A 25,303-nucleotide genomic window follows, 5' to 3' on the forward strand; every position below is an offset into this window, starting at 1 on the left:
AATGTTTCGAGGAAACTAGTGAATCACAAGTCTCATCTACCACTGATAATAGTAAAAGTGTTCTTTAATGATGGCTGACTTCATACGCCCTGGTGGTTGAAAGCATGACCTTTTATTAAAAAAGACAGAAGAGCAGACACAAAACAAACCTCTGCTCAGAGTGAAAGGATCGCAGTGGTTTTATTAAGTCCAAATTTTTATTGCAATCCGATGTTAGCTGTGTGACTTTATGAAAAAAATGACCATTTGTTGCTCAGCACGCCACTTTGTGTAAGACTGAAACATCTTAAAAGTCATTATTTGGATTAAGACAAACTTTTTTTATCATGCCGAAGTAGAAAGTACATTTTGCTGGAAGGGACGCTAAATTTTAGAGACAGTGCAGGTTTCAGAAAGCCAACATCGGCATGTATTCTGGGAGTGTCCAGTGATTAGACCTTTTTGGGCAGAATTTCATAAAGCACAAAAAAATGTTCACAAATTTTCTAACATTAGTCGATTTGTAAAACTATTTTTAGACACATTAGATTCAGCGACTAAATCTGTTTGTTTTCTTTTGAAATGTCCTAACAGGCCTAACAGCGATGTGGCACAATGTTTTAAGCTGAATTTTTGTCAGATGGCCTGTTCCTATTTTCCAGTAAGTGTTTGGTGTCGTTTTATATCAATAAAAATTTATTTGTAGACTTGAAACTTGCTCAAGATAAATAATCCATCACAGCAAACATCACATCAATAGATTTTCCTAAACAATAGCTATTATTAGAAGTGTTAATTGTCCGTAATAAAAATACATGCTTAACAAAAATATGCAGAAATATTAATGCAGTGTTATTTTTTGTGGACTTCTGTGCAGTGTAATTCTGGAGACAGTTGTTGGTTCACAGGTCGTCTAATACCAACGCTTTTAGGTTGGTGGTTTGTTGTGACTATATTTCTCCAGAATTGCATTCAGCACATTTAGTTGGAGCAACAGTAAGACTAAATGTGTAAGAAATAAATAATCATAATGTGACAATTTTATAATTCCTGAAACATGGACAAACTCAATTAATCACTAAAGAGGTTGACTTTTTGATTGTTGTTATTTTATGGTCTATTAAGTAATGTTTTCCTTTCTGTTCATCCACATGCCCTTCTGGGAGTTTCCTCGCCTGGCACACAAGCTGCGCTTTGTTGAAAGCCTCCTGGGCCGAGCATAAATCACTCCCACTGGCAACACTCCAGAGTTTCCCTTTCCCTCATATCTCACTGCTCCTGGCTCACAAAACAGGTAACTGAATGCTTTCAACTCATAAGGTAATGTGAGAAATGTTCAGTAAGATACATTTAAGTAAATGTAAATTAAGTAAATTACGCTTTCAAAAAGGTTATTCGTGCCACTGATTTGATGTTGTCCTGAACAGTTATCTGCAATGGCTTCAGTTATCATCAACATTTAGATCTGTTTGTCAGTGGCGGAGTGGGTGTCACATTTAAAAGTAGGTTTTACATCTTGGAAAGAAACATATTTATAAAAGCATTTTTGTAAAATCTTCCCATCTTTTAGTAACTACACACACGCTACGTTGCCTAGCAACTAATGCAACAGCTCCTTGGGCTCCGAAAGCGGCCTCGACAGTGAGGTGAAGCACTTAGTCTTCATACTGTAGAGCGATGATAGTGTTGGTGCTGCATTTGTGAGTAAACTTTCTGTTTGTGCTCCTGCATCAGAGGACCACAGGCTTCAACTGTGCTGTAAATAATCACTGCAAGTATTCAATAGTCTAATATTCATATATAATAACCTGCGTTCTCTGAGCTTTATGAGCCAACATCCTGCTGCACTGTCAGGGCATTTAATGGCATTCTGTAAAGGAGTACTCTGACTTCACAGATTTGAGCATTCAACCATTTTTATTTCCTAATAATATCCTAGAAGACTGATGTAATTTGGTACTATGGGAAAAACATTCAAGGCTCAGTCAGGGTTTAGTAAGTTAGTTAGCAGTTGTTTCTTTCTGATGGAAGATGTTACACTGACAGTAGGAAAAGTACAGGTGTGAAAAATGAAATAAATTATGTCTAAATTTCATTTATCTGCTTTAGTTAAAAGATCCTGATATAGAGTGGTGCAGGAATGAGTCCTAAAACCCTGAAATGAGTTAGCATTTCAGCACACTTGGACCTGGTTGCCTCGTCTCACAAAAAATATTTTTGGTTAGAAGCCTGAAATAAGGTCACAAGCCTAAGAGACTTAAATATTTTGTTCTACCACATAAAATACATCAGTAAACACTCCAATCAGGAGTTTTGAAGCTTTTTCATAAAAGGCGGTTGCTAACTAATGAGGCTACAGAACACGACTTTGCAGCCTTAAAGTGGTGACGACATGAAGTCATGCAACCACAGTGTAGTTTGTTAATTGCTAGCCTACTGTTAGCGCTTTATTAGTGGCGATTGCATTCATGCTTCAAAAATCCTAAAAGTGGTGTTCATTTGTGAAGATCATCTCTCTGTCATTAACATTGTTTACCACAGATCTTATTTTCTGCAATAATCAAAAATCGAATGGAAAAATCCCATAGGCTTTTTGATGAAGGAACCCGAGCAAAGCTAACTTCTGCATCAACATCAGAACCATTAATTACTGCCCACACAAGCCTAAAAAGGCCTAATAATGATAATAATAACTTTTTTTTTATATTGCACCTTTAAAAATGACCAGAGGACAAATAATGCAAGATGTAGGATGCATAATGTCACTATAAAATTATACAAAGAAATAGACCAAAAACAACAGGAACAATAAAAGCAATCAAACCACAAATACAAGGACATAAAAAGATAAAACATAAATTACAAAGATAAAAGACATAAAAAGTCTTGTCCTCAGTTTTTTTCTGAGAATCCAGAGATTATACACTATAATTATAAAACTGGCACATGGTTGGTATGCTTTTAGGCTGATTGCACTATTTTTAAGCTCATACTGAAATAAATTAAGTCTTTCACCCAAGGCAGTTAAAATAACATTAACTGAAAATATATCGAAAAAACAGAAAAATACAAAGTCATTTTTTGTCATGCAAAATTCTGGAGAGGGGGCCACTTGGACTCTTGTCCTCAGTATTAATATAATTCTGGCTTTGGCCCTGTGTATAATTAGTACAAAATTGCATGCGTCTTCTCCCGGGAAATTCCCATTCTTTTCTGCTTTTACATACAAGCATCTGCAACTTTTTAAAGGAAACCTCAGGACATATTCCATGTTTCTTTTCATAAATCCTAAACAAAGTTTGACAGCTGAATCATGCCGCATCTTGCCAAGACAATGAGTTGCCGAGCTTGTCAGTGAACTTGCACACTTCTTGTTTGGTGCAGATTCAGGGACACCCAACAACCGTGATTCATCCCACACTGACTCTAACCCAGAGTGCGCTGCCAAGAACAGCAGCTCACAGAGGGAGTTTGCCTCCTGTGCTGTGGATGGCTGATGTCACGCCAGTCCATTAAAGCCAGAGTACGAGGGAAGCGTGTGTCTGTCAGGCCGTATTACATGAGGACGACAGTGATGGACTGCCTCTGGGCTACAGTTGGAACCTCTCTTTCCAATCCTCCATCCGACTCTTGGAGCAACCTTATGAAATCAGTAACAGCCTTCTCTCTCTCTCTGCCCTCCACATGGGAACACAGTCAGTTTTTGCTGCATCATATACCTGCCTTCATCCTTGTGAAAAATGTTAAAATTACATAATTAATTAAAATAGCTCAAGCCGTACAAGGATTGACAGAAAAATATCCTGCAATACAGTTATGTTTTTAAGCAAAGATTGAAAAAACACTGCTCCTGGCTTCTCAAATGTGCAGATTTTATGTTTTTCTAACTATATTTGGCTTATGGACTTTTGGTCAGACAAAACAAACAATTTGAATACTTCATATTTGGGCTCTACTTCATATTTGGGCTCTATGTCTTGATGTTGTAAAGCCCATAAATCTACAATAATTGACAGATGAACTGATAATAAAAAAAGCTTTAGTTAAATATAGTATATCATTAAAGTCTTAACATGATCATCTATGTGCATAAGGGTGCAAATATATGCTATAAAATACTATACACACATACACATGTGTAATATACACACACATCCTACTGACCCCTCTTGACTAGTGTGTTCCATGTAATTTTGTCTGTTATCCTAAAAGGAAGCAGGATTTTAATTAACGTTAGTATTGATATACAGCAGATTTAGTTAGGGGATGTGGATGAACATATTTATGTTAACCCCGACTTCTCACTTCTTTCCTGTGTTATTTAACAAGTCAGAATTCTCTTAAGGTGGTATTTACTGATTTGTCATCTCCCATTGTAGCCGTGTACCTGCTTTGTGTTGTTGTTTGTAAGAAAGATGGATTCACTCCAGTATGCTCTTATCCAAAAGGCCCATGGTCCATATCCGTGCTCCATCTGCCAGCTTTGCTGAATCCAAATGTTCCTCACAGCGTGATCAGGCTGAACGCTGCAGCAGCTCCAGCACACAGCCTCCTGAAACACTGATGTCACACAGACCCTAAAAACTCAGTCAGTGCGGATATCAATCTTCTCATTTTTGTCCAACTGTTAGTATTACTATAATTAAATACTAATTAGGCAATTTAATCTTAATAATGCAGTCTTCCCCAGGCAGCTCTCTTTTATACACGTGTTAAATAATTAATAGATAACAATGCATAAGGTAATTTGTGATGACCTAATAGAATCGATTATTATTTGGAAAATATTGCAAGTTTTTCTTGAGTTGAGCAGTGTATAAGTAAAACAGCTTATGGTTTCCTAATCTGACTATGCTAGACTACTCACATACATGTTCTACAACAACATATAATTATTTTTTATAATAATCATTATAATTATTTATTATATATATGTTAAACTACCATTTACCATTTATAGACATACAGCCGAAACAGTGAAAGTTAAACTTTTAGCAGACTGACATACCATTAATTGGTAACTGTTTTAATAAACATGTCATTTTCCATTTTTTTCTAATAATTTTAAGTTTTGTGGGTGATTTTTTAAAAAAGATTTATTTGGTACTTTTACTTTTCATAATTTAAGTAGGCCTACATTTTTCCTACATTGTACCTACTCACATTTTTAGTGCCGGACTTTTACTTTTAATAGAGCAGTTTCACAGTATGGTATGAGTACTTTTACTGTAGTAAAGGAACTGAATACTTTCTCCACCGATGGCTGTACATAACATAACGTTACACTGTTGTATGTTGTGTACCGCATACTTAGCAAATAATTGTGAAGCCTTTGCACACTTGTGTTGCATTCCATTCACCTCCGAAATTACACCTTCTACAAGATATATACATTATTGATTTACAATTTCCACAAGGAAACTCACGATTTCTCAGCTTCCATGTTCCATTTGATGTCTTGTACACATAGCGGCCAACTGTAAATGTTTTTTTGTTTTTGTTTTTTTTTTCAAAGTTTGTAATAGCATGTTTATCGTGTAAACAGCTCTTGCCGTAGGGTAACGTCCGGGGCTGAGTACTTAAATTTCCTGATTTAGTGAAGTAAGCGCGGAGCGTTCTGTTACCATGGAGACAGTATAAGCGCCGACTGAAGCACCGTAGGTAGACGATAACGTTTGAATGTCGTAATGCTACATTGAGCTGTGTTTATGTAAGTAAATTATAAAAAAACGAAGTAAGTTTACCACTGTCCACAAGTTTTTAATGTTTTATTCGATAATAGATAGTCGTAGTTAGTCACAGCTTGACTAACATCAACATGGGAGATCTGTTAATTTTTATGTAATTTCAGGGACAGTTTTGACTAAAGTTAGCAGCAGAGTGTGTAACGTTATGGTAGCATGTTGATGTTAGTTATCGATAATTATGGTTACATTTAAAACCTAATTACGATTTTTAGGCGTGAAATGGCATTAGGTAAACTATCAAAACATACAGTAATGGAAGAATTGTTCAGTTCCTTTACTCTAACGTAGAAGAACAAATGCCACTGGGAAAATACTCTGTTACAAGTAAAAGTACTGCATTGAAAATGTTGCTTAAGTAAAAGTATGTCTAATAATGAAAAAGTCCCCAAAACTGGAAAAAGGAATCCCTTAAAAGTTAAAAAATAAATAAATAAATAAAAAAAATTAAAAATTAAATTAAAAAAAACCCTCACAATTTAAAAAATAAAAATAAAACACCCCAAAAAACTCTAAATCACTTTCTTGAAGGAAAAAAAAACACCTCCTCAGAATTATTTTTTAAAGAAAGAAAAAAAAAGAAGAAAATTGCCTAAATGTTCATCAAAATAGTTGTCAATTCATTTTCTGGCAGTCAGCTAATTGATTAATCAATGATTTATTTCAGCTGGACATGTTTACACTGTTTTCTAATTTAATTTATAGCAAAAAATCATATTTTGTGATCTCTTGTAAAGAAACTAAATCTGTCAGATAAATGTAGTGGAGTAAAAAGTACAATATTTCCCTCTGAGACATAGTGGAGTAAAAGTACAAAATGGCATGTAAAAGTAAAGTGCAAATACCTCAAATGTTTACTGAAGAACAGTACTTGTGTAACTATACTTACATTCTACCACCGAAGACATAAAAACCACCAGAAAATAAGAAAATCTCTCTACAGTTGCTGGGGTGCGCAACTTAAATGTGTGCTTTAATGTTTCTTCTTTTTAAGCAGAGGATAGTCAAGACAAAACCCTGCAACAATGGCCAGATCCCCTTATCCTCTTGGAGCCAACCTAAACCCAGCTGAAGCCTTCAGAAAGATGAGGAGGATCATTGCTGAAGATCCAGACTGGCACCTGAACCTAGTGCCTAGTTTGTCAAACCTGTGTCTGCAAAGCATTGTGAGCAATTTTGAGGGTATGCACCTGTTTTGTTTTTTTTGAGGGGGGGGGGGGTTGTAGCATTATTATACACATTTTTACACATGCATCATATAAATTGAGTTGTATGCAAATTTACAGAAAAGCCCATATTTGAAGTCCTCACACCCATCCAGAAAGACTTTGTGCTGGAGAGACTGTCTACTTCCCTGCCTCTGCATGTGACAGCCAACTTGATCAGCGATAGTGTCTATTGGAAGCGGTGCTGCGAGCAGCGGTGGGACATTTGTGATGTCTCTCATTACGGCCACAGCTGGAAACGAATGTTCTTTGAGAGGCACCTGGAGGACATTATTGAACTTTTTATCCCAGATGTAACAGAGACAAAGACGGTTCTACAAATAGTACCTCTTTGTAAGAACTACGTCAAGAGGCTGGACATCTCTCAACTCCTGCCACCCATCAAGGAACCGCAGAAGGAGGAGGATGAATATGGCTCAGAGTTGGCAAGTGTCAATGAGTATGACGGACCATCTATGGACCACTTTGACTTTAACATCCTGCTTAACAAGCTGACAAACCTAGAAGAGCTCCATTTGGTGTACAGGGTCAAACAATGTGGTATGAACTTTGAAGGGAAGATGTTTGAGATGACAGACAGAGACTGTGAATCCCTCGCCAAGGCCCTGAAGTCCTGTAAGACTCTGAAGGTGAGTATTGATTCTTCCTCACTGGTTTGTGGCTCTCTGCCTTTTGTAGCTCCTTACTAAGTATGGAGCTGGATTGTTATAATTCAACATTACTGACTTTCGTGCCAGTTACAAAGCATCATTTAAAGACATTTTACAGTACCCGATGTCGTGACCACAAAACCATTAAATTCATGCTCTATTTACATCAAAGAAAAGACAGCAGAGCCTCTGGCTGCAGCCTAAATAAGTCACCACTTGATACAAAAGTTTTATCATGTTTTTTTATATGACTGCATGAGAACATGTCATATATCTGCCTCTGATTTCTTTGCACGATATGGGAACTGTGTTCAAGGGATTGTTGGAGTTGTTATGGGGCTGCAACAAATGGCTGATTAATCAAGTGATTATTTATTTTATCATTTTATTTTATTTTTTTATAAATCATTTAGTCCATAATATATTAGACAATAACAAAAAATGCCAACAACAGTCTCTCAAGTGAAGATTCCAACTGCTTGTTTTTTTATTAAACCCAAAAATGTTGTATTTATAACAATATTAAACAAAGACAAGAAACAAAAACACAAATCTGAGAAGCTATAAACTGTAGGTTTGGCATTTTTGTACGATAAATTACAACTTTTGCAACTAATTAAAAGTCTAGTAGGATTTAGTAGCACATGTGACTGATCTCAGTCATTTTGCACATATTGGTCATTCCTGACTCTCAAACCAGCAGGGAATTTTATTTAGTGTTATTTAGGATGTAGTGGTGTATCACTGTGACTTGATATTTCTTTGATTTTCTTACTCTATTTTACATTATGTAAAAATCCATTTGTATTGCTGGCATGTGGCAATATCATACTGCTATTTTTCACTCTTGAGTCTGATGATATCTTATCTGTGCTCTCAGTGATTCCCTTGTGATTGTGCTGCTCATTAGATAATCTTGATTATCTTGATAATATCTTGTTTCAACAGCTTCTAAGGCTCCGTCTGAGCCACATTGAGGATAAAAAGTGCCGTCTGCTTGTGAAATACCTTTTGGACCACCTGTCCCTGAGGGAGCTCGACTTCTCTCATAACATGATCGGAGACAGAGGAGCCAGAGCCATTGGCAAGCTGCTCACCAGGAGTAAACTGGAGATCCTGAACGTGTGTGACAACGACATCAGAGGTCCGGGAGCCAGAGCTATAGCTCATGCCTTGTCCAAGAACTCCACCCTTTTGTCAATCAACCTGCGTCTCAACCGTTTGAGAGATGAGGGCGGGCAGGCTATTGGCAAGGCCTTGCTGAACAACAACACCCTGCTTCACCTGCACCTGGGAGCCAATGAGGTAACTGGGCCCACTGCCATCGTGCTGTCTGAAGTCCTGGTTCAGAGTCACACCCTGAGGAGCATCAATCTGTCCTGCAACAACCTGGGTGTGGTAAGTATTGCTATTCTTAGGTCTGTACTATGAGTGAGGGCGATAAATTCAAAGTTGTACTTGAGGGTGGTGCCAGAGAAAAGGCCGTTTTGTCACAAATGTAAAAAGGTTCAACCTCTGTACAGTGGCAGTTTTAGGTACAGAAACCCCAGCAACAACTTGTTGTTGTTGTTTCATTAAAGTGTTTCTTGAAATATACACATTTTCTTTTTTATTTAAGTGTGGGGTTTTTTTTTAGACAAAGAGTTTTTGAAATTTAGGTGTTTTTTTATTGAAATTTGAGTGTTTTTGACAGTGTATCAAGCCACATGGGTACATTTTGGGCTTGAGCCTCTTCTGTGCAGGCTTAGTGCCACCCTTTAATGTGTGATTCTCCGGTTTATGAAACATAATGGCGTCACCCAGGTCCCTCATTAGACGTTTCCCTTGCCTCCTTGCCAGTCTGGGACAATGATTGGCTTAGAGGCACATGATGTATTATGTTTGAGACAGGCGTCTGTATGGGATGGGCTTTTATTTCCTTTCACACAAAACTGTTGCTCAGCTAAGATTGGAAATACAACCAAACTGTTTATTTAAACCTCTACTTCTGTGCCTCTCTTGTTTCAGTATAACTGTCCTCATTGGTGCTTATGGTTTCAGTAAAATGAACTGAATGACTGAACTGTAGAGAATCTTACCAAACTAACGATGTGTGCAGCATATCTATACTGACAGAAGTTTAAACATGTATATCTGTATGAGTGATCTAAGTAGCTAACTAAAGTCTTCTGCAGCAGTTAGCCAACAACCAGGATTTATACATCCAAAGAACTTCTGTGAAAATGAACTGCATGACTGGGCCTTTATTTGACAAAAGGTGTAGCCACACCTGGCTAGTAAAGGGATTGGGCGTTTATTGGAACTAAGCTTTTATTTGAAGTTTTCTGGAATGCAAAAATGACCAATACTACTAAAACTGCGACTCATATTACAACTGCAGTTTTGTTTTTTTCATATAGTGCAGCCCTAACACCTATTGCCATGACAATGATTGGACCTTTAAAGTTAGAAGCATTCGGGACAGCCTTAATCACTAATGATAATAGTATTCTTTAAAGAAAATACTTTGTAGTATACCTTAAAATATTTTTCTTTTACCACAAGAATGTGCACAGTAAGTAGTTCTCTTGAATCCAGGGAAGTACTCTGAGTTATTTTGAAACACTCGATTTCCGTCCAACAGCATGCTCTCGCTTGTATAGACATCATACAGTGAATGTAACAGACAGAATAGCTTGAAAGTACAAGGCTTTTCAATTATTCATAGATATGTGTGGAAAACATGCAATAATGGAAAGCTAAGTGTTGTTTCCCTGTGATAGCTAGATCAGATTTTCCCCTTCTCGTCTTCAAGATTTCACTGTGCTGTATACGTCTAGAATACACTGCGGAGGATCAAAATTCACCCACATCGCAGAAATGCAACGTGCAGTACCATCAATATCTGTGACCTTGGTCTACTGTTCACAAAAATAGAAATGCCTGTTTCAGACACAACAATAAAACACAGATGACACACACAGTAAGCAGTTTAGAGAGTGTAAGCTATTTCAGACAGTAAGAGTTGCCCTGGGGTGATTTTTCAAGGTTATCCAGGGTGTCTTCAGACCATTTCAGGACATCTTCCTGTGATGTGTTCAACAAGAGCATGCATCAGTGCCAAATGTGTTTGTTTTCTCTCTTTCTCCCTACCTCTGTGTGCAGGATGGAGGTAAAGCCCTGGAGAAGGCCATGTCCCACAACACCAGCGTAACAGAATGTGACATACGTCTGACGGAGGTTGACGAGCAAAGCATTTCCTTCATCAACCAGGTGGTGCGGACCAACCAGAGATTAGAAGAGGAGAGACGTGCTCAAGAGCTTAAAATCAAGTAAACATCCAGTGTTCCTGTTTGTCGTAAAAACCCATGTTTGTTAGTCATGAATTCCTGCTTCTCCTGTATTCATTTAGCCACAGAGTATGACCACTGTATGCCAAGTCAAACTGAACAAAATTTATAGGTTTTCATAGTAGGCGTTCCCCAGAGGGGAAACAAAAAAATCAATTCTTACCAGCTTTACATTTTTGTTGCCATTTTGATATTTGATGCTGCACATTTCTGATTAATTGGCAAAATGGAAATTATGTGATTTCACATCAGGATGTGTCTACTATCTTGTCCTTTGCTTCTGCTTAAACATTTTTTGATTTGACCATAAACCCATAATGTAACAGTTGATGTAACCGAATCAGAATTATGTCAGTCAAATCGAATTTGGCTGTTCAACACGAATATTCGACAATTTGTTTACAAAGAAAGTGTGGTCTGAACAGGCTCTGCGGGACGTTCAGTGTGACAGCCGCATTCACGTCACAGTAATCAAACTAACAACAACATTCACCACTTCTTCACCTTAGAGTGCAGCCTCTCTCTCCCTCTATGCCACTGCAGCATGTCAGCAGCTGCAGAGTCACATGAAAGTCAAGGGCAATCACTCCACAGCAAAATCTGGGGACCGAAACATTCCAGGAAGTACACTGCACCGAAAAAAACACTGCTCAACTTAAAGCAATCTAAGTCAATAGAGGGTCTGACTGATGATTCAAGTCTCTGACTTAAAAGTGGCAGCCCATAATATGACCATAACTTTAAACAAACCAACTTTAAAACCTACAAGCACAGTGACTGTCCCAGCTGACACTGGACGTCAACATCACGTCAGAAAGATGTTGAACTCTTATGTTGGACAGGCATTAAATTTTGGTTGCTATTTCAAATGTCGAACAACGTTTGAATTTTTACATAGTGTGGCTGTTTACATTATGACATTTTGCAGACGTTGGGTTTGTTCTCCAAACCTCACGACTAAATGACATTGTTCTATGTCAAGATGATTTAGGCATGAGATGTTTGGATGATGCTGGATTTTGGTTAATCAACAACACATCTTAAAGCCAACAAATTATCAGTGTTGTGTGTCGTCAGTATTCTGCATCACCTGAAGTTAGCATTAGAAGTCCTGACACTGACTTTCAACATCACATCCTAAATTCAACCAAATCCTAACCAAACCAAATCAACATCTAATATTGGGGGAAGTTGGTGGCCAGCTGGGATGCGTCTCATCAGCACATATTAAGTCACTGACCATATATCCAGTTTACACTGCCCTTCACATACTGACATTTTCTGTGATATGGCAACAATTGTCATATAGTAATTTTTGACACGTATTTCAGTGAGCATTTCAGTTTATTGAGGAGCTTTTTTTCCATTTTGATACACCGATTTGGTTTTCAGTCCTTATGTAATATCAAGGCAACGTTGTGGTGGTGTTGGAATACATACAGACTTGTGTTTTTTTATATCTACTGACTAATTATATAGTAGTAACACTTTCACTAGGCAGCGACAAAAACATGTTTGTAATTAATCTTGCAAAATTACTAATTATTTTCTAGAATCATATGTAGAGAGCAAAGCTGCTCTGTAAGTTGATGGTGGACCAGCACATTTACATACGAAGAATACTGATATTCTTTAAATCAGTAATCTGTATGAATAATCACCCAACCATTTTCCATTAAAAAAGATGCATGTGCATTTATGTGAGTGTGCACCTGATCTTAAATCAGTCAGATTTTTCAGACATTTTTAGTTAAATAAAAGTGTATCAAATGTAATTTAAAAAATGGATTTAAAGGGAAAAAAACATCATTCAAAATAGTAAATGAGGAGCAGCGCAAAGATGCTGCTGTCTGTGTTGCCTGAAGCCTTTTACAACTGATTGTATTGCCATTTTTCAACATAACAAACTCACCATTTAACATCTGCACATCAAAAACGTCCCCTCTTCAGTTTCCTCTAAGTGTGCGCGACACATTCAGCTAAGTACAAGATCTACATCGACAGTCATTCTAACCTCTCCTCTCTATTTTATTTACAGTACAAATCCTTTCTGCCCTACAGTCTTGAAAATCCGCAAAAATCATTGAAATATAAAAACATGAACCCCCCGAGCATTGTTGAGTGAAAGAGTACATATAACAAACCTAATCTACTTAATACACATGATAAAGGGTTCAGTGCTTTGCATGACAGAAGCTTATATGCTAACAGTCGTCTATGGAGGAAAAATGTCTATGAATCTTCCAGTCCGATTTATAACCGTTTTTTTGTCACTGTATTATGTAAACATTGCACCGGTAAACACATTTATCTATTCTGACACATGACTACTGTATGTATGGATCACAGTGAAGCCATCTGAGAGGCTTTTTGGCTAATCATGGACCAGTAAGTGTGATGACTTCAGTATAAAACAGTGATTAAAATTATACACAAGATAGACTTTATATTTTAAATCCCTTGTAGAGTTTGCATGCTCTTGGTTGTGGTTTTCCTAACAGTTCTACACTTAAGCTCAACAGTACACGGACAGTGCATGATTCCCAAGGCATGCTGGGATATGATCCAGCCCTTCATGAGAAACTGAATGAAATAATGCGATTCATTTGGTTTCCTGCTAAAATCCTATTCACGTTGCCCAAAAGGTTGTGTGATACACCATCCATTGACCATTAAAGGGATAGCTGGACATTTTTGGGAAACTGGCTTATTTGTTTTTCGCTGAGAGTTAGATGAGTAGATCAATACCACTCTCATGTTTGTACTGTCAATATAAGGCTAACTAATAGAGCTAACAGTATGCTAACTTCTTTTAGCTTAGACTGAAAGCTTCCCTGTTGGCACCAGACGTCGATATAACGTCAGGAAGACGTTGGACTCTTCTGTAGGACAGAAAAATAAATTTAGGTTTGAATGAAAAGCCGATTGGCAATGTTTATTATGTCAAACAATGTTAGGTTTTCATTTTGTTTGGACATTTACATCATGTTTTGCAGACACTGGGTCTTGCTCTTCATACCTTACTACTAAATGTTGTTATTCTACGTCAAGATGACATAGGCATAAGATGCTTGGAAGACATTGGAGTTTGGTTACTGAACAACACAACTTAAAACCAACAAAATATCAACATCATCTGTTCAGTATTTTCAGTCAGTATTTTACGTCCACTTGATGTTGGCATTGGTCGTTGTCTTGACATTAAGAGGTGTTTCCCCCTGTTTCCAGTCTTGCTAAGATAAGCTAATCCGCTGCTCGTGAGAGCTTCATATTTACTGTACAGACGTCAAAGTATTTATGTCGTCATCTAACTCACTGCAAGAAGGCAAATAAGCATGATTCCCAAAATGTCTATAAACTCTTTTTGAAATATTGTTAAAGAGATCTAAACATATAAATAGCATTAGTTGGTGGCCTCAGCTGTTCGTAAGTTCAGACTTATCCCATTAATAATGCAAGTGTTTACTGAGTGGAGATTTATACATCACTCATCAAAATGGGTTGCACCACACAAGCTAGTCCTTAAGTAACACAGGCAGTATGGAACATTGCCAACTTACATTACCTAAAACTTTATTTAAATGCTGTTTAATAAGGATGTATATTATGTAACCATAATTCACAAAAATTAGTCAAATTAATTTTTTAATCTTGATTAATCGCAGAATCTCCATAGTTAATCGCGATTAATCACATTTTTTAATCACGTTTTTAGTTCCACTATTTTGCATTTCAAAGCAGTTTTGGAGTCCATATTAACAAGTTAAAGCAACCAGATTGTCTTGACTAGGAATCAAAAATGAGCGTGCCAGGCATTACGTGGGCATGTCGTAAAGGGGAGACTCGTTGGTACGCATAGAACCCAATTTTATCTGCTATTTTGAGGTCAGAGGTCAAGGGCCTCCTGTTAAATGGCCATGCCTTTTTAACCTCACCAAACTTTAGCCTAACTTTGGAGCGTTATTCTGCCCCCTCCCTTTAAAACTTAACCCGGAACAGCCTCTTAAAGGCAGGAATTTAGGCTGGCGATTAACAACATTTTTTTTGATTGCACCATGTCAAAGGAACAGTTAACACCTAAATCGCATCGCTGTCAGCTCTAATTTACACATTACAAAAGTCTTTACTCTGTAAGACATTTCTTTAAGTTCTAATGGTGCAAATCCAATTTAGTAAATTATTCATTTGAAACTAATCATTTTACAAATAGCTGGTGCAACCAAAATCCTGGAGATATCTAACATGTCTCTCAGTTTTATCTGACCTTTTTCTGTACCTTTGTTATATGGAATGAGAACATTAGCAATGTTATGTCAGGTTCAACATCCTGTGTTTGCAAAGCCCTCATTTAAAAACAATGTGGTCATTATTTTGTTTAAAAAAACATAATAAAATGTATGCATTAGCCTAAAGTTTAGAGACAGGAGTGATGACCATGTTTTGGGATGTTGTTGCAAAGCAAAATCTTTGCCCTGAATACTATCCTGAGTTCTAGGGGCTTGCATAGATGCCCTGTGAGTTATGAAAACACCTGTCTAACCTGACCTGTCTATTGAAATGAAACACAAGGGCTGATGGATTCTGTTTTTACCATGTCTCACCCCGTTTGAGTATTTTCGTTGTACTCTCTAGTATTGCTATAAAGATAATCCCCAACTCCAAACTTAACATGGAATGTAATGAGTATGGCTAATTGGTCACGATATACAGTACAGGCTCATTATTGTGAAGACAAGTCCATTTCTGCCAATATATCCCCCTACATTTTACACACTGTTCCTTTAATGGTGGAGCATGATCTGCCAGTTTATCTTTCACTGCAGGGCTTGTGAGATGGAGGCTGGTTTGTACATAAATATCTCTTAAAAACAGCAAAATTGTTACTAATTCCTATATAAAATTTGTTTTAAAGGTTCTGGCATGCCTGATTTTTATCACTTTCTCCATTAGACATTTACTGTTGCGCATGGCTTGGCTGTAAAATGAAATTCACCATGAATAAGACACTGCATGCGCTCATTTGAGAGGAAGGTTGTTTTTTTTTTTGGTTCTTTAAAGTGATCCTGTCGTATTATTAAATCTGACACTATCAGTAGTGAATCCAGGCCTCTGCCTATTTCTAGCATCTTTGATGGCCAGCTCTCTCGCTGTCTCTCTGATACGCATCAGCAGCAGCAACAGTACACGAGAGCTGTGTTACATTATGAGGGAAATCATCTTAAAACGTTTATGGTCTGATTCTTAGAACTTAATGTATTTTTAACAATAATGAGATCATGTTTCTTTTATGTATTGTACACCATGTGCTATTATAAGTGGAAATTCAACGTGTTTTAATGGGAAGATGAGAGTTATGATAGCTTATGCTTGTCAGAAACAGTTCGCTAGGCACTTAAATAAGGAGGTAGGCTGAATAAAAATATTGCCAAATATGAAATTAAATGCATCTTTGAGATTTTAACTTAACTGAGCTGACACTAATCTATTAATATCATGGGGAGTTTTTTTTCTACTGAGTAGTTGCCCATTATAGAAAACATACAGTTTAAAGTAATTAACAGCTTGAAACTTGTTGTTGATTCAGTTTTAAGTTCTCGTGTCCTTTAGCCCCCCTGTGCTAAATTATTCATCCACTGTGCTGCTATATATAGCAAGCCAGGACGTATAATGTCATCGCAGCCAAGCCGATTTCAGCTAACTTGACATTTCAGCTTCTGCATCAGACATTTATTTTTTTACTATGGAAATGTATTCCTTTGTAAATGGATTTCCGTGAGCATTTACTTTGAAAGAACACATTAAAATCAGCCAGTATCAAAAAAGTTTTTCATGCAGATGTTTAGATTGTAGATTTGGGCCTAAGTTAACTTCACTTTATAGGAGCCATGAGACAATATTTTGTTGTCCCAGTGACTCACATGAAATCATTGCTCACGTGATGTGTAAGTCAGTGACTTTCTCAATATATAATTCCTCATTCAGACCTCCATTAATTGTCATATCTCTTTTCATTTCTTGGCAATTTCTTAGGCTACCGCTAAGTCAAAACCCGTGTCAGGCTTCAAATACTAGAAAGTGTTACTCATGTCTTTGTAAATTGCCTGTGACTAAGATCTACAAATATGGCATTTACAGTAGGATGTGACTCCCCTTGGTATTCCTTGGTTATCTGTGTCTTGTCCTTATAGACGCTTCAGGAGGAGAACGTGACACTTTGGCAATTTTTGTCCTCAAAAGCCGCATTAAAAAACAGTATCATCGACAGAATCAAGTTTCTTTTTCCCTGACTTACTGACTGTACTGTGAAGACTTTCCCACGTATGCTGTCTCCTGTTTGTTTGAGGCTACAGTACCATTAGCAACTTGAACAAATCCTTGTTTGTGAGTGAGTTATGTCTGTTGTATAAGGGAGAAGCAAAAGTCAATGTTAGCCTGACGTGGTGTAAAGAATGTATCCTTATATTCCTTGCTCTGATAAGTTGTGTGTCATAGAGAAGTCTCCACACAGGATCCATTTCTGTGCAGGGAGCGGTGGTCGTGGTTGAGGCAGCCTTCGTTGCGATGTACAATGAGCACCGGGAAGTACAGAGCATCCTGATAGGCTGGAGGGTTCTCCTCACTGGTCTGCTGGCCTGACAGACAGCGCGTGCTCTCTGTGGGGCATGACCGCTCATTCAAGCTCCCGCTGCTCCTCCACAAGCAGCTCCGCCTGGAACCGTACAGCCGACCCAGTGAGAAGCGGCTGGCACTGAAGGGGATACGTGGGCTTCCTGTGTTGCAGATGCTGAGGGCACTGCGAGAAAAGATGGAGGAGCTGCTGATGGCACGGTGACAGCGTTCACAGTTCTGCCTGTAGCTACCGTAGCCTCCACATATGGAGTAATTGTTACAGCTCCCCGAGAGCTGGGCCAGGTCCATTAGAACGGCCTCGGAGTAGCTGGGCACCAGCTGCTGGTTGGAGCGGATGTGCCACTCCAGCTCCGTGCTGTCGATGGTGTTGACTCGTGGGATGTGTCTGCAATGTGGTCGCTCCTCAGACGGTGTCACTGGCACATAGTCAAAGCCAAACAGCTTCTCAACATGGTAGTGTACACAGGCTGTGCGGTACTCAGTCAGCACCCGCAGAGGCCAGGACAGGGTGAAAGCAGCCGCCACCCAGAAAGTGGAGTTGGCTGCATACCAGGGAAGGTGATTCGGGTCAGAAAAAGCAATCATATACTCCTTAAAGTCTACATTCTTCAGGTGCATCCCCTCACGGGCCTCCATGTAGTCATCCAGGCCCTCGTTCTCTGTGAAGAACCGGGCCCGCTGCGTCAGGTAAGAGTTCTCTGACTCCACGTTGGCGAAGCTAAAGCACTTAGTGAACCTCAGCCTGGTGATGGGGAAATCCTCCAGACCCAGCAGGTGCTTTGAGATGTCCTTAACCCCACAGTTCCCATAGTCAAACTCCGCTTCAGCTACATGGGTGTTGACTCTCTCGTGGTAGACTTGCGTGGTGGTGTAGGCATCACCATTACGATAGCGTGTCACCTGCCGTGTCCTCCTGATATAATGGTAGCTAATGGCCTTCCACCAGATGCAGGGCGTAGCCTGCTGCATCCGCTGGATGCGCTCTGCCACACTGTCCACATCCACCTTGTACTGCAGATCGTTCCTGGTGTAGCAGTGCCAACACTCCACCAGGTAGACCACATAGAGCATGACCAGGAAGGCCAGAGGGATGTAGATGTAGCCATTGGCGCAGGGGCTGTCATGATACATCATAGACTTTCCCTTGTAAGCGCTGTCGAAGGAGAGGCGTGTGACCTTGGTCACCTGACACCAGGCCATCACCCCGACGCAGCCATACATCAACAGTGACAGCAGCAGGCATTTCCAGTGGGTTTCCTGACACAAAGATTTAGTGAGGGACTGTTTCTGAGGCCGCTGCTACAAAGAAGAGGAGAGAAATAGCATAAGTCAAAGGAACAGTGCTGCAAATATATTTTTATTCAACATAGTATTTGAATATAATAAGTTACTGTTTAGTGAGGTGGTAGTTATGATATATATTGGAGGGGGCACCAATCCTGTCAAAATGCTCTAAAATGATCTATTTAACCATTTAGTTTTCAAATATTTCTCTCAGACCCCCTTCAAGGGTTAAGTTGTAGATTGAAGAACCCCCACCCACCCCATGTTAAATATGTGATTACAGCCCAGCTGTTTAGATTCTTTACTTGGTATTCATAATATACATCAAAGCAATAAGAAATATAAAGGCTTATATTACCTGTAATTACACACTTCAATATAAGATTGTGTTGACTTGATGAACATGACCTAAATATCTGTTAGGTACAAAGTTAGAAGCAGTTAAAAAGTAGTGGTTCATGCATATAAAATATTTACAGAAATATTCTGCATCGTAAGTGCTTCTGCATAGTTTATGCATGAGCTGCAAGGCGACTGCTCATGCCTCAGCCTTAGCTTGTTATAATCAAGAGACTCACCCACTCTTATAATCAAAATCAAGAAAAACATCTGATTAATGCAAAAAAATGTGATGTTGAGTATATACCTTGATGTCAGTAAGGAGCACTGTGAACTTCTGTTTGACTGCTGTGTGGGTGTTTACATGGCCGTGCTGTGCGTGCCGTTTATATAAATATATTTGAGGAAAAAAAAAAGAAGTAAAAGAGCTGAATATTCTGAGGGGCAGATTACACATTTAATGTCAAGCCAGCCAGAAAAAAGCAGTCGTTTGACTCTGGCAGCACAAAGCTGGTGCCATCCTTTATCACCGCGGGGCACAGCAAGCCCCAGTGCATGCATCAAGAGCGAGTCACGCCTTTTGGGAACACTGCCACACAAACCTGGCAGAGATTCAAAAGCCACAGGAAGGAAGAATTATAACAAAATCCATGCAAATAATTAGCAAAACAGTTATTGCTCTTGATCTTTCTGTATATAGACATATGTACTGTAGCAAACAAAGAAAACAGAGGTTATCCTCTCCATCTCTTACATGATTCAGCCGCTACATACGTGTGACCACCACAACCAGCATCACTGCATCAATGTATTGAATTCAATATGTCAGCTCTGTGCACATCAAGTGACAGACGAGCATAAATAATAGATGTTTTTCCTCCATAATTATCTTCCCCACCTTGGCCACATGGTCCCCACGTCCCTTACCAACCCAGGGCTACGCCCCAGGAGGTAAAAGGGATTAGCATCGAAATTACCCGTTGAGAATCTGTGGAAGGAGTATTTACTCACTAGCATCCTGTACACGCTCAGCAACTAAAATCAATATAACATGACATACTTTGTGGCTCATGTTACACTTTACAGCCTCGGCAGCAGGAATGATGACGAACAGCTGAAACATTTTTGTGGAAAGTGGATGTATCTGGCTGTATTTGATTTAAAACATGCCGTATAATAAAGGGAGCAGATATAATCTTGAAATTTGCAGATGTGTAAATGAAGGTGGAGCTCACAAAATTAAATAACACGCCAGTATGACTTAAAGGATTATACCAAAGATGAGTCGAGACTTTAAAAACAGTCATTGTGAGGTTAGTTGGATGACTTAAAAATGACATTTCAATTAAAAACTCCCTGTTTAAGATCATCACAGAGTTGTGTGGACAGCAGAAAAGAAAGGAAGTGACTCACATTATTGCAGTGGTGTTGACATTAATACGTTAGACAAAGACATTCCTGTGGCCTGATTCAAAAGCAGGAACAATCTCTTATTAAGCTTACAAGAAGAAAAATACGTCAAACAGTCATTGTGCAGGGACACCCAAAGTAGATGAGAGAGGAAAAACCATCCGTGTTTTTCTCTCCCTAACATGAATTTTATGATGCAGAGACAGGAAGTAGCAAAGGAAATTGAGCTCATTAACTTGTACTGGTACTATTTGTATTTGACACAATTATGATGTAAAATGGTGTAAAAAAAAAAAAAACCCTCCAAGGTTCAGTCAGCGAAACCTCTACTATTATTCTGCATATATGTTACTGTCCATAAGAATGTAAAGAAATGTAAAACTAAACATAAAGAACAGGAAACAACTATTATACAGCCTGCATGTTTATAGTTTTATCTTTGTGGCTTATAGTAACATCCATAAACTTTTATATATTGGCTTTGACTGATACACATAATATAGACTCTTTGACAGTACATTTCTAATGTAAAAGAGTCTCAGAACAAAATGTACAACACGGTCTCACAAAAATACATGAAATGGACATGGCCTCTTAACAAGGCATTACATGGTGATGGGCGCAAAATGTGTTAAAATTAGGCACTGGCAAAACAAAAACAACACCAATGCAAAATATATCATGAACTGCCACTTATTCGTTGTGAAATGAATAGATAGTTTTGTAAGATTTGGGGAAAGAGAAACACCTGGTTAAGTTTAGGGAAAGTTTGTGGTTTTTGACAAAACAGGATTTCACAATTAGAGTATGTGTGGCGGTAGCTGATGACAGGTGGGAGTCGGGGATGGGGGGATGTGACGACAGCAAAGTTTCTTTTTTTTTTCTTCTTCCTTTTAAATGTGTGTGTCCCATGGATGTATTATCAGGAAGCCTGGATACAGCCATGGGGGCGGGGCCCCGTTCATTCCTGTGAGAGCTGCTCCTCGGTGCATAAAGCAGAGAAGGCTCTTTTTCCAGGTGTAGAATTGTGTAAAACACCTGGATCTGCTGGCACACAGAGCATGCGTACTAGAGACTCAAGAAAGTGGCCAAGTGCGACCGAGTGTAACAAGTAACTTTTACAGCAGAGCGACCAACTTTCAGATTAGTGACTCATTAGCTTGAATTGAGCAGTCTTAAAAATGTAATCTTGCCGCCCTTCTGGAGTGTCCAAATGTTATTGAACTGGATGGTTTAATTTAGATAGTAATAGGAGTCATTTCAAGGGGGGTTTGACACACGAAAAATTATTAACTGATTTACAAACATCTCTTTCCCGATGTAAGTCAATGGGGAAAAGTCTTTCTGGGCCAGTGGACATCACGTGACCGACTTGGACACAGTAATTGCACTTTTGGTCACTATGTAAAATTTGCATCAGAGCCTAGAGCACTTCCTGGAAGTCGCCTTTGTATCATCCTGTAGCCCCTCTTTAAATTCTGAGATCTCTGCGGGTCGATGAAAGCAGCGCGAGCGGAGCTCTCAATGAGTTTTTTTTCCTTAGCATCAGTTTGTTACTGGCAGGGTGGGTAAATAAGCTGTGGATCCGTTCAGAGTTAAACAGATCAGATCGATGGATGAGAGGAGCAGCTTCTGCAAGTGAAAGCAAACTTTTAGAACCAGCAGAATGAACAGTTAATATTCATTTTTCACTGCGCCTGACGCGCTGCTGCTCCATCTGTGCCAAGAGTATGAATGTACAGTATATATATTTTAAAAACACTCCTAATTAATAGTCCAGCTCCAAAAATAGAAAATATATTCGTGGCAGCAGATGTTTTTATAATAGCAGGCTGCCACAACTACATGAATGTGGGGGAAACCCTGTAAAATAATTGCGTATGGACATAAGTTACATCATCTTACGTGCTTTGCATTATGTTAAGTACCTACGTAAAGTACTTTGTATCACAAAGTCATTTAACAACATTAGCTTATGGTTTCAGATGGGACACAAAAGGCGGTCTCACATATCTTCTAGGAGACCGAGCTGTTGTGAAAGTTATTGTTTCTGCGGGACTGATGAACACCAAAAACAGCCAGTTATAAAATGTAATCAATATTTTAGAAAAACAAAAGTTTCAGTCAGAACCTTCAGGACTGGAGACGTTTTACTCTGTATGACACTGCAGTGGTGCCTTTAACTAAGTGCCTCTCACACTCATGGACACTTTCTCTTGACATAATAAGACCAGCGGGGGTTATATAAAAACCCTCTTGTGTAATGGATATGTAACTTGTCCAACATGTGTGTTTGAAGGGGAAGTGTACTCAGCTACAGTTAAGATAGATGGATTTAGACAAAATATTCCTAATTAAGTTCATTTATATTTCACCATGCAGGATTTGTGCTGTCTGTTTAAATGCTGTCAATACAAATTAGGGATGTTAACAGCTACAGAATATGGTCTTTTTTTTATAACATTACTTACCTGTCTTTAGAAAGTTTACCTCACTGTCTAGAGCAAAATATTCTTTTCTTTGAATAGGAAGTGCAGGCATGCATTTGCCACGACATTTCAGCAAAATTAAAGATATGTACATCATTAATTGATGCAGAAAATGCACAAATTGAGGCGACCTCTAGCTCACCAGGTAGAGTGTGTACCCCATGTAAGCCGAGGCCTTTGCAGCGGCCTGGGTTTAATTCCAACCTGCGGTCCTTTACTGCTTGTCATTCCCCCCTCTCTCCCTCATTTCCTATCATTCTACAGCTATCCTGACAAAGAACATGCCCAAATAATAATGTTTTAAAAAAAGAAATTGGTGTATACAAAATCACCAGAATGCCAGAAAGAGTTTGACGTTCAATATTTTCTGGCAGAGGACCCCTTAATCTGTTGTGAAGAAAATTAAAATAATCTATGTATAATTCTTTCCAGTGACATAATTTAAAATAAATAAATTAAAATAAATAATTATGATCATTATTAATATCATTTTCTGGACATTTTCCCCTGGTTTTTGATGGTTTTCTAATAATTCTACCTTTTTTTAAAATTAATTTTAGGTCATTTTCTTTATTCACCTTTTACTAATTCCTGTTTTTGTGGGGCATTTCTTGCCAAGTTTGCCTTTGTCCATATGTTTTTGAAAGAAATCAAACCAATTTGCTCAGGATTCAAAGAGTTGAGTAGCTTGTGAGAGGCATCTAAACTGATGTCGAACTAGGTTGTAAAGGGTTAAAGTAACAAACCCATATAGATTTTGTCCCAGTGAAGAGTTTTCTTTATGGGAAAATAACTGTATGGAACATTAAATTAATTATTCTCTCATTGTAACAGTGACAGTGATATTAGACTGTTTAATTTTCCCAAGGACCCGTTTGGACCCTTTCCAGGACCCACGAGAGGTCCCCAAACCCTACTTTGTAAACTTGTCTGGAAGGGAGACAAAAAGGAGTTCATACATGCACGTTCACACTCTCGGGTGCGCGCTTGTAGGAACAGGTTCATATATTAGCCATTACAACATTAATACAGCTGCAGTAATGCAACTAATTAACAAGCGTCCCGTGTATACTGGCCCCAGTTAACCCTTAATCCCCAGAATCTGATTATTTTAGTGAGATTATTGTGATTCCACTGTGATATCAATGAAATATGTCTCGCTAATTAATGATATAGTGCGCTTGAATAGAAAAACTGGCCTCCTCGTTGCCATCAATGTGTCCTCCTCACCTCCTCTCTCGGGCTGTCCTGCTCCTCCTCGGGGACGGTGGTGGTGCTGCTTTCACTGGCCGTTGCAGCCGATGCTGGGGACATGATGACAACGGTGCAGAAACCGGGTCATGGATCTCCTGATGGGATGGGGGTTTTCCAGATCAGGGTGAAACATAAAGAAAACACCTCTGCGCATCATCCATAAGAAATCTGTCCGGTGGAGACGCTGAAAACACACACCATCCCAGCATCCTCCAGGTGGGCAGCCGTCGCTGGGTATCGCCTACGGGAATCCGGTCATTGTGCCTCGGTGAAAAGACTGATATTTCCCCCGCGATGCACCGACTAGCTGCTGGTGAAGACTGCTGCGAGGGATGCGAGGAAATGGCAAAGGCGGCAGTCAGCTCCTCTCCCTGTAGGCAGTGCCCATGGCAGCCAGAGGAGCTGTGAAGCAGGACAAAGACGACAGGCAGCGGCACGTGTGAGCAGCAACCCCAACACCACAGTGTAAATAACACACACACAGACACACATCCCCGGTCAAGTAATTCACAACACAGAGGCGGTGCTGCGGAGAGGAGCCCACCCCCTGCATCTTATTAGCTGCATGACCTTCTCTGCACTGATCAATTATGATAATAATAACCTCTTTGAAAATATTAGGCTACTGTATTAAATAATAATGATAAAAAAAGATTTGATTACTTCCAGTGGTGGGGAGTCTAGTACTAATTGCATGTAATTAAATAACAAAATAAATGTAATTGTGATCACTTGCAATTACTGAGAAAAATATAATAAAATTACAGTTACTAATCAAAATGTTGGTGATTACAAAGGGTATTTATTGCCGCCAGCTCGGATTGGTTCCGATCAGCTTTTTTTTTTGTCATTTAAAGTTTTTTTTCTTTTGATTAATCAAACATCATATAAAGAAAAAAAATCCAGAAACTTAAATATAAACAATACAACCATCTTAAGAAAACACAAAAAACCCACACAATAAACAAC

The 25,303-nt window shown here is 38.8% G+C and overlaps 2 protein-coding genes across 2 annotated transcripts; one reads left to right on the forward strand and one right to left on the reverse strand.

The window, feature by feature from the left end:
* Positions 1 to 92: 92 nt before the first annotated feature.
* On the forward strand, positions 93 to 11,251 carry drc5 (dynein regulatory complex subunit 5). Its single transcript, XM_088089174.1, has 6 exons — positions 93 to 1,273; positions 3,364 to 5,689; positions 6,721 to 6,905; positions 7,010 to 7,578; positions 8,548 to 8,997; positions 10,744 to 11,251. Exons 3-6 carry the CDS (start codon positions 6,749 to 6,751, stop codon positions 10,912 to 10,914), a joined length of 1,347 nt encoding a protein of 448 aa, XP_087945300.1. The 5' UTR covers positions 93 to 1,273; positions 3,364 to 5,689; positions 6,721 to 6,748; the 3' UTR covers positions 10,915 to 11,251.
* A 3,633-nt stretch (positions 11,252 to 14,884) lies between these two features.
* tmem151ba (transmembrane protein 151Ba) lies at positions 14,885 to 24,450 on the reverse strand. The gene is made up of 2 exons (XM_042503614.2): positions 24,311 to 24,450; positions 14,885 to 18,857 (listed from the first exon to the last, which is right to left on the reverse strand). The coding sequence occupies exons 1-2, from the start codon at positions 24,392 to 24,394 to the stop codon at positions 17,415 to 17,417; spliced, it is 1,527 nt and encodes a 508-aa protein (XP_042359548.1). The 5' UTR covers positions 24,395 to 24,450; the 3' UTR covers positions 14,885 to 17,414.
* Positions 24,451 to 25,303: the final 853 nt, after the last annotated feature.

This window comes from Plectropomus leopardus, chromosome 16, assembly GCF_026936395.1.
Source record: "Plectropomus leopardus strain MGB_pleo_1.0 chromosome 16, ASM2693639v1, whole genome shotgun sequence".
NCBI classification, from domain to species: Eukaryota; Metazoa; Chordata; class Actinopteri; order Perciformes; family Serranidae; genus Plectropomus; species Plectropomus leopardus.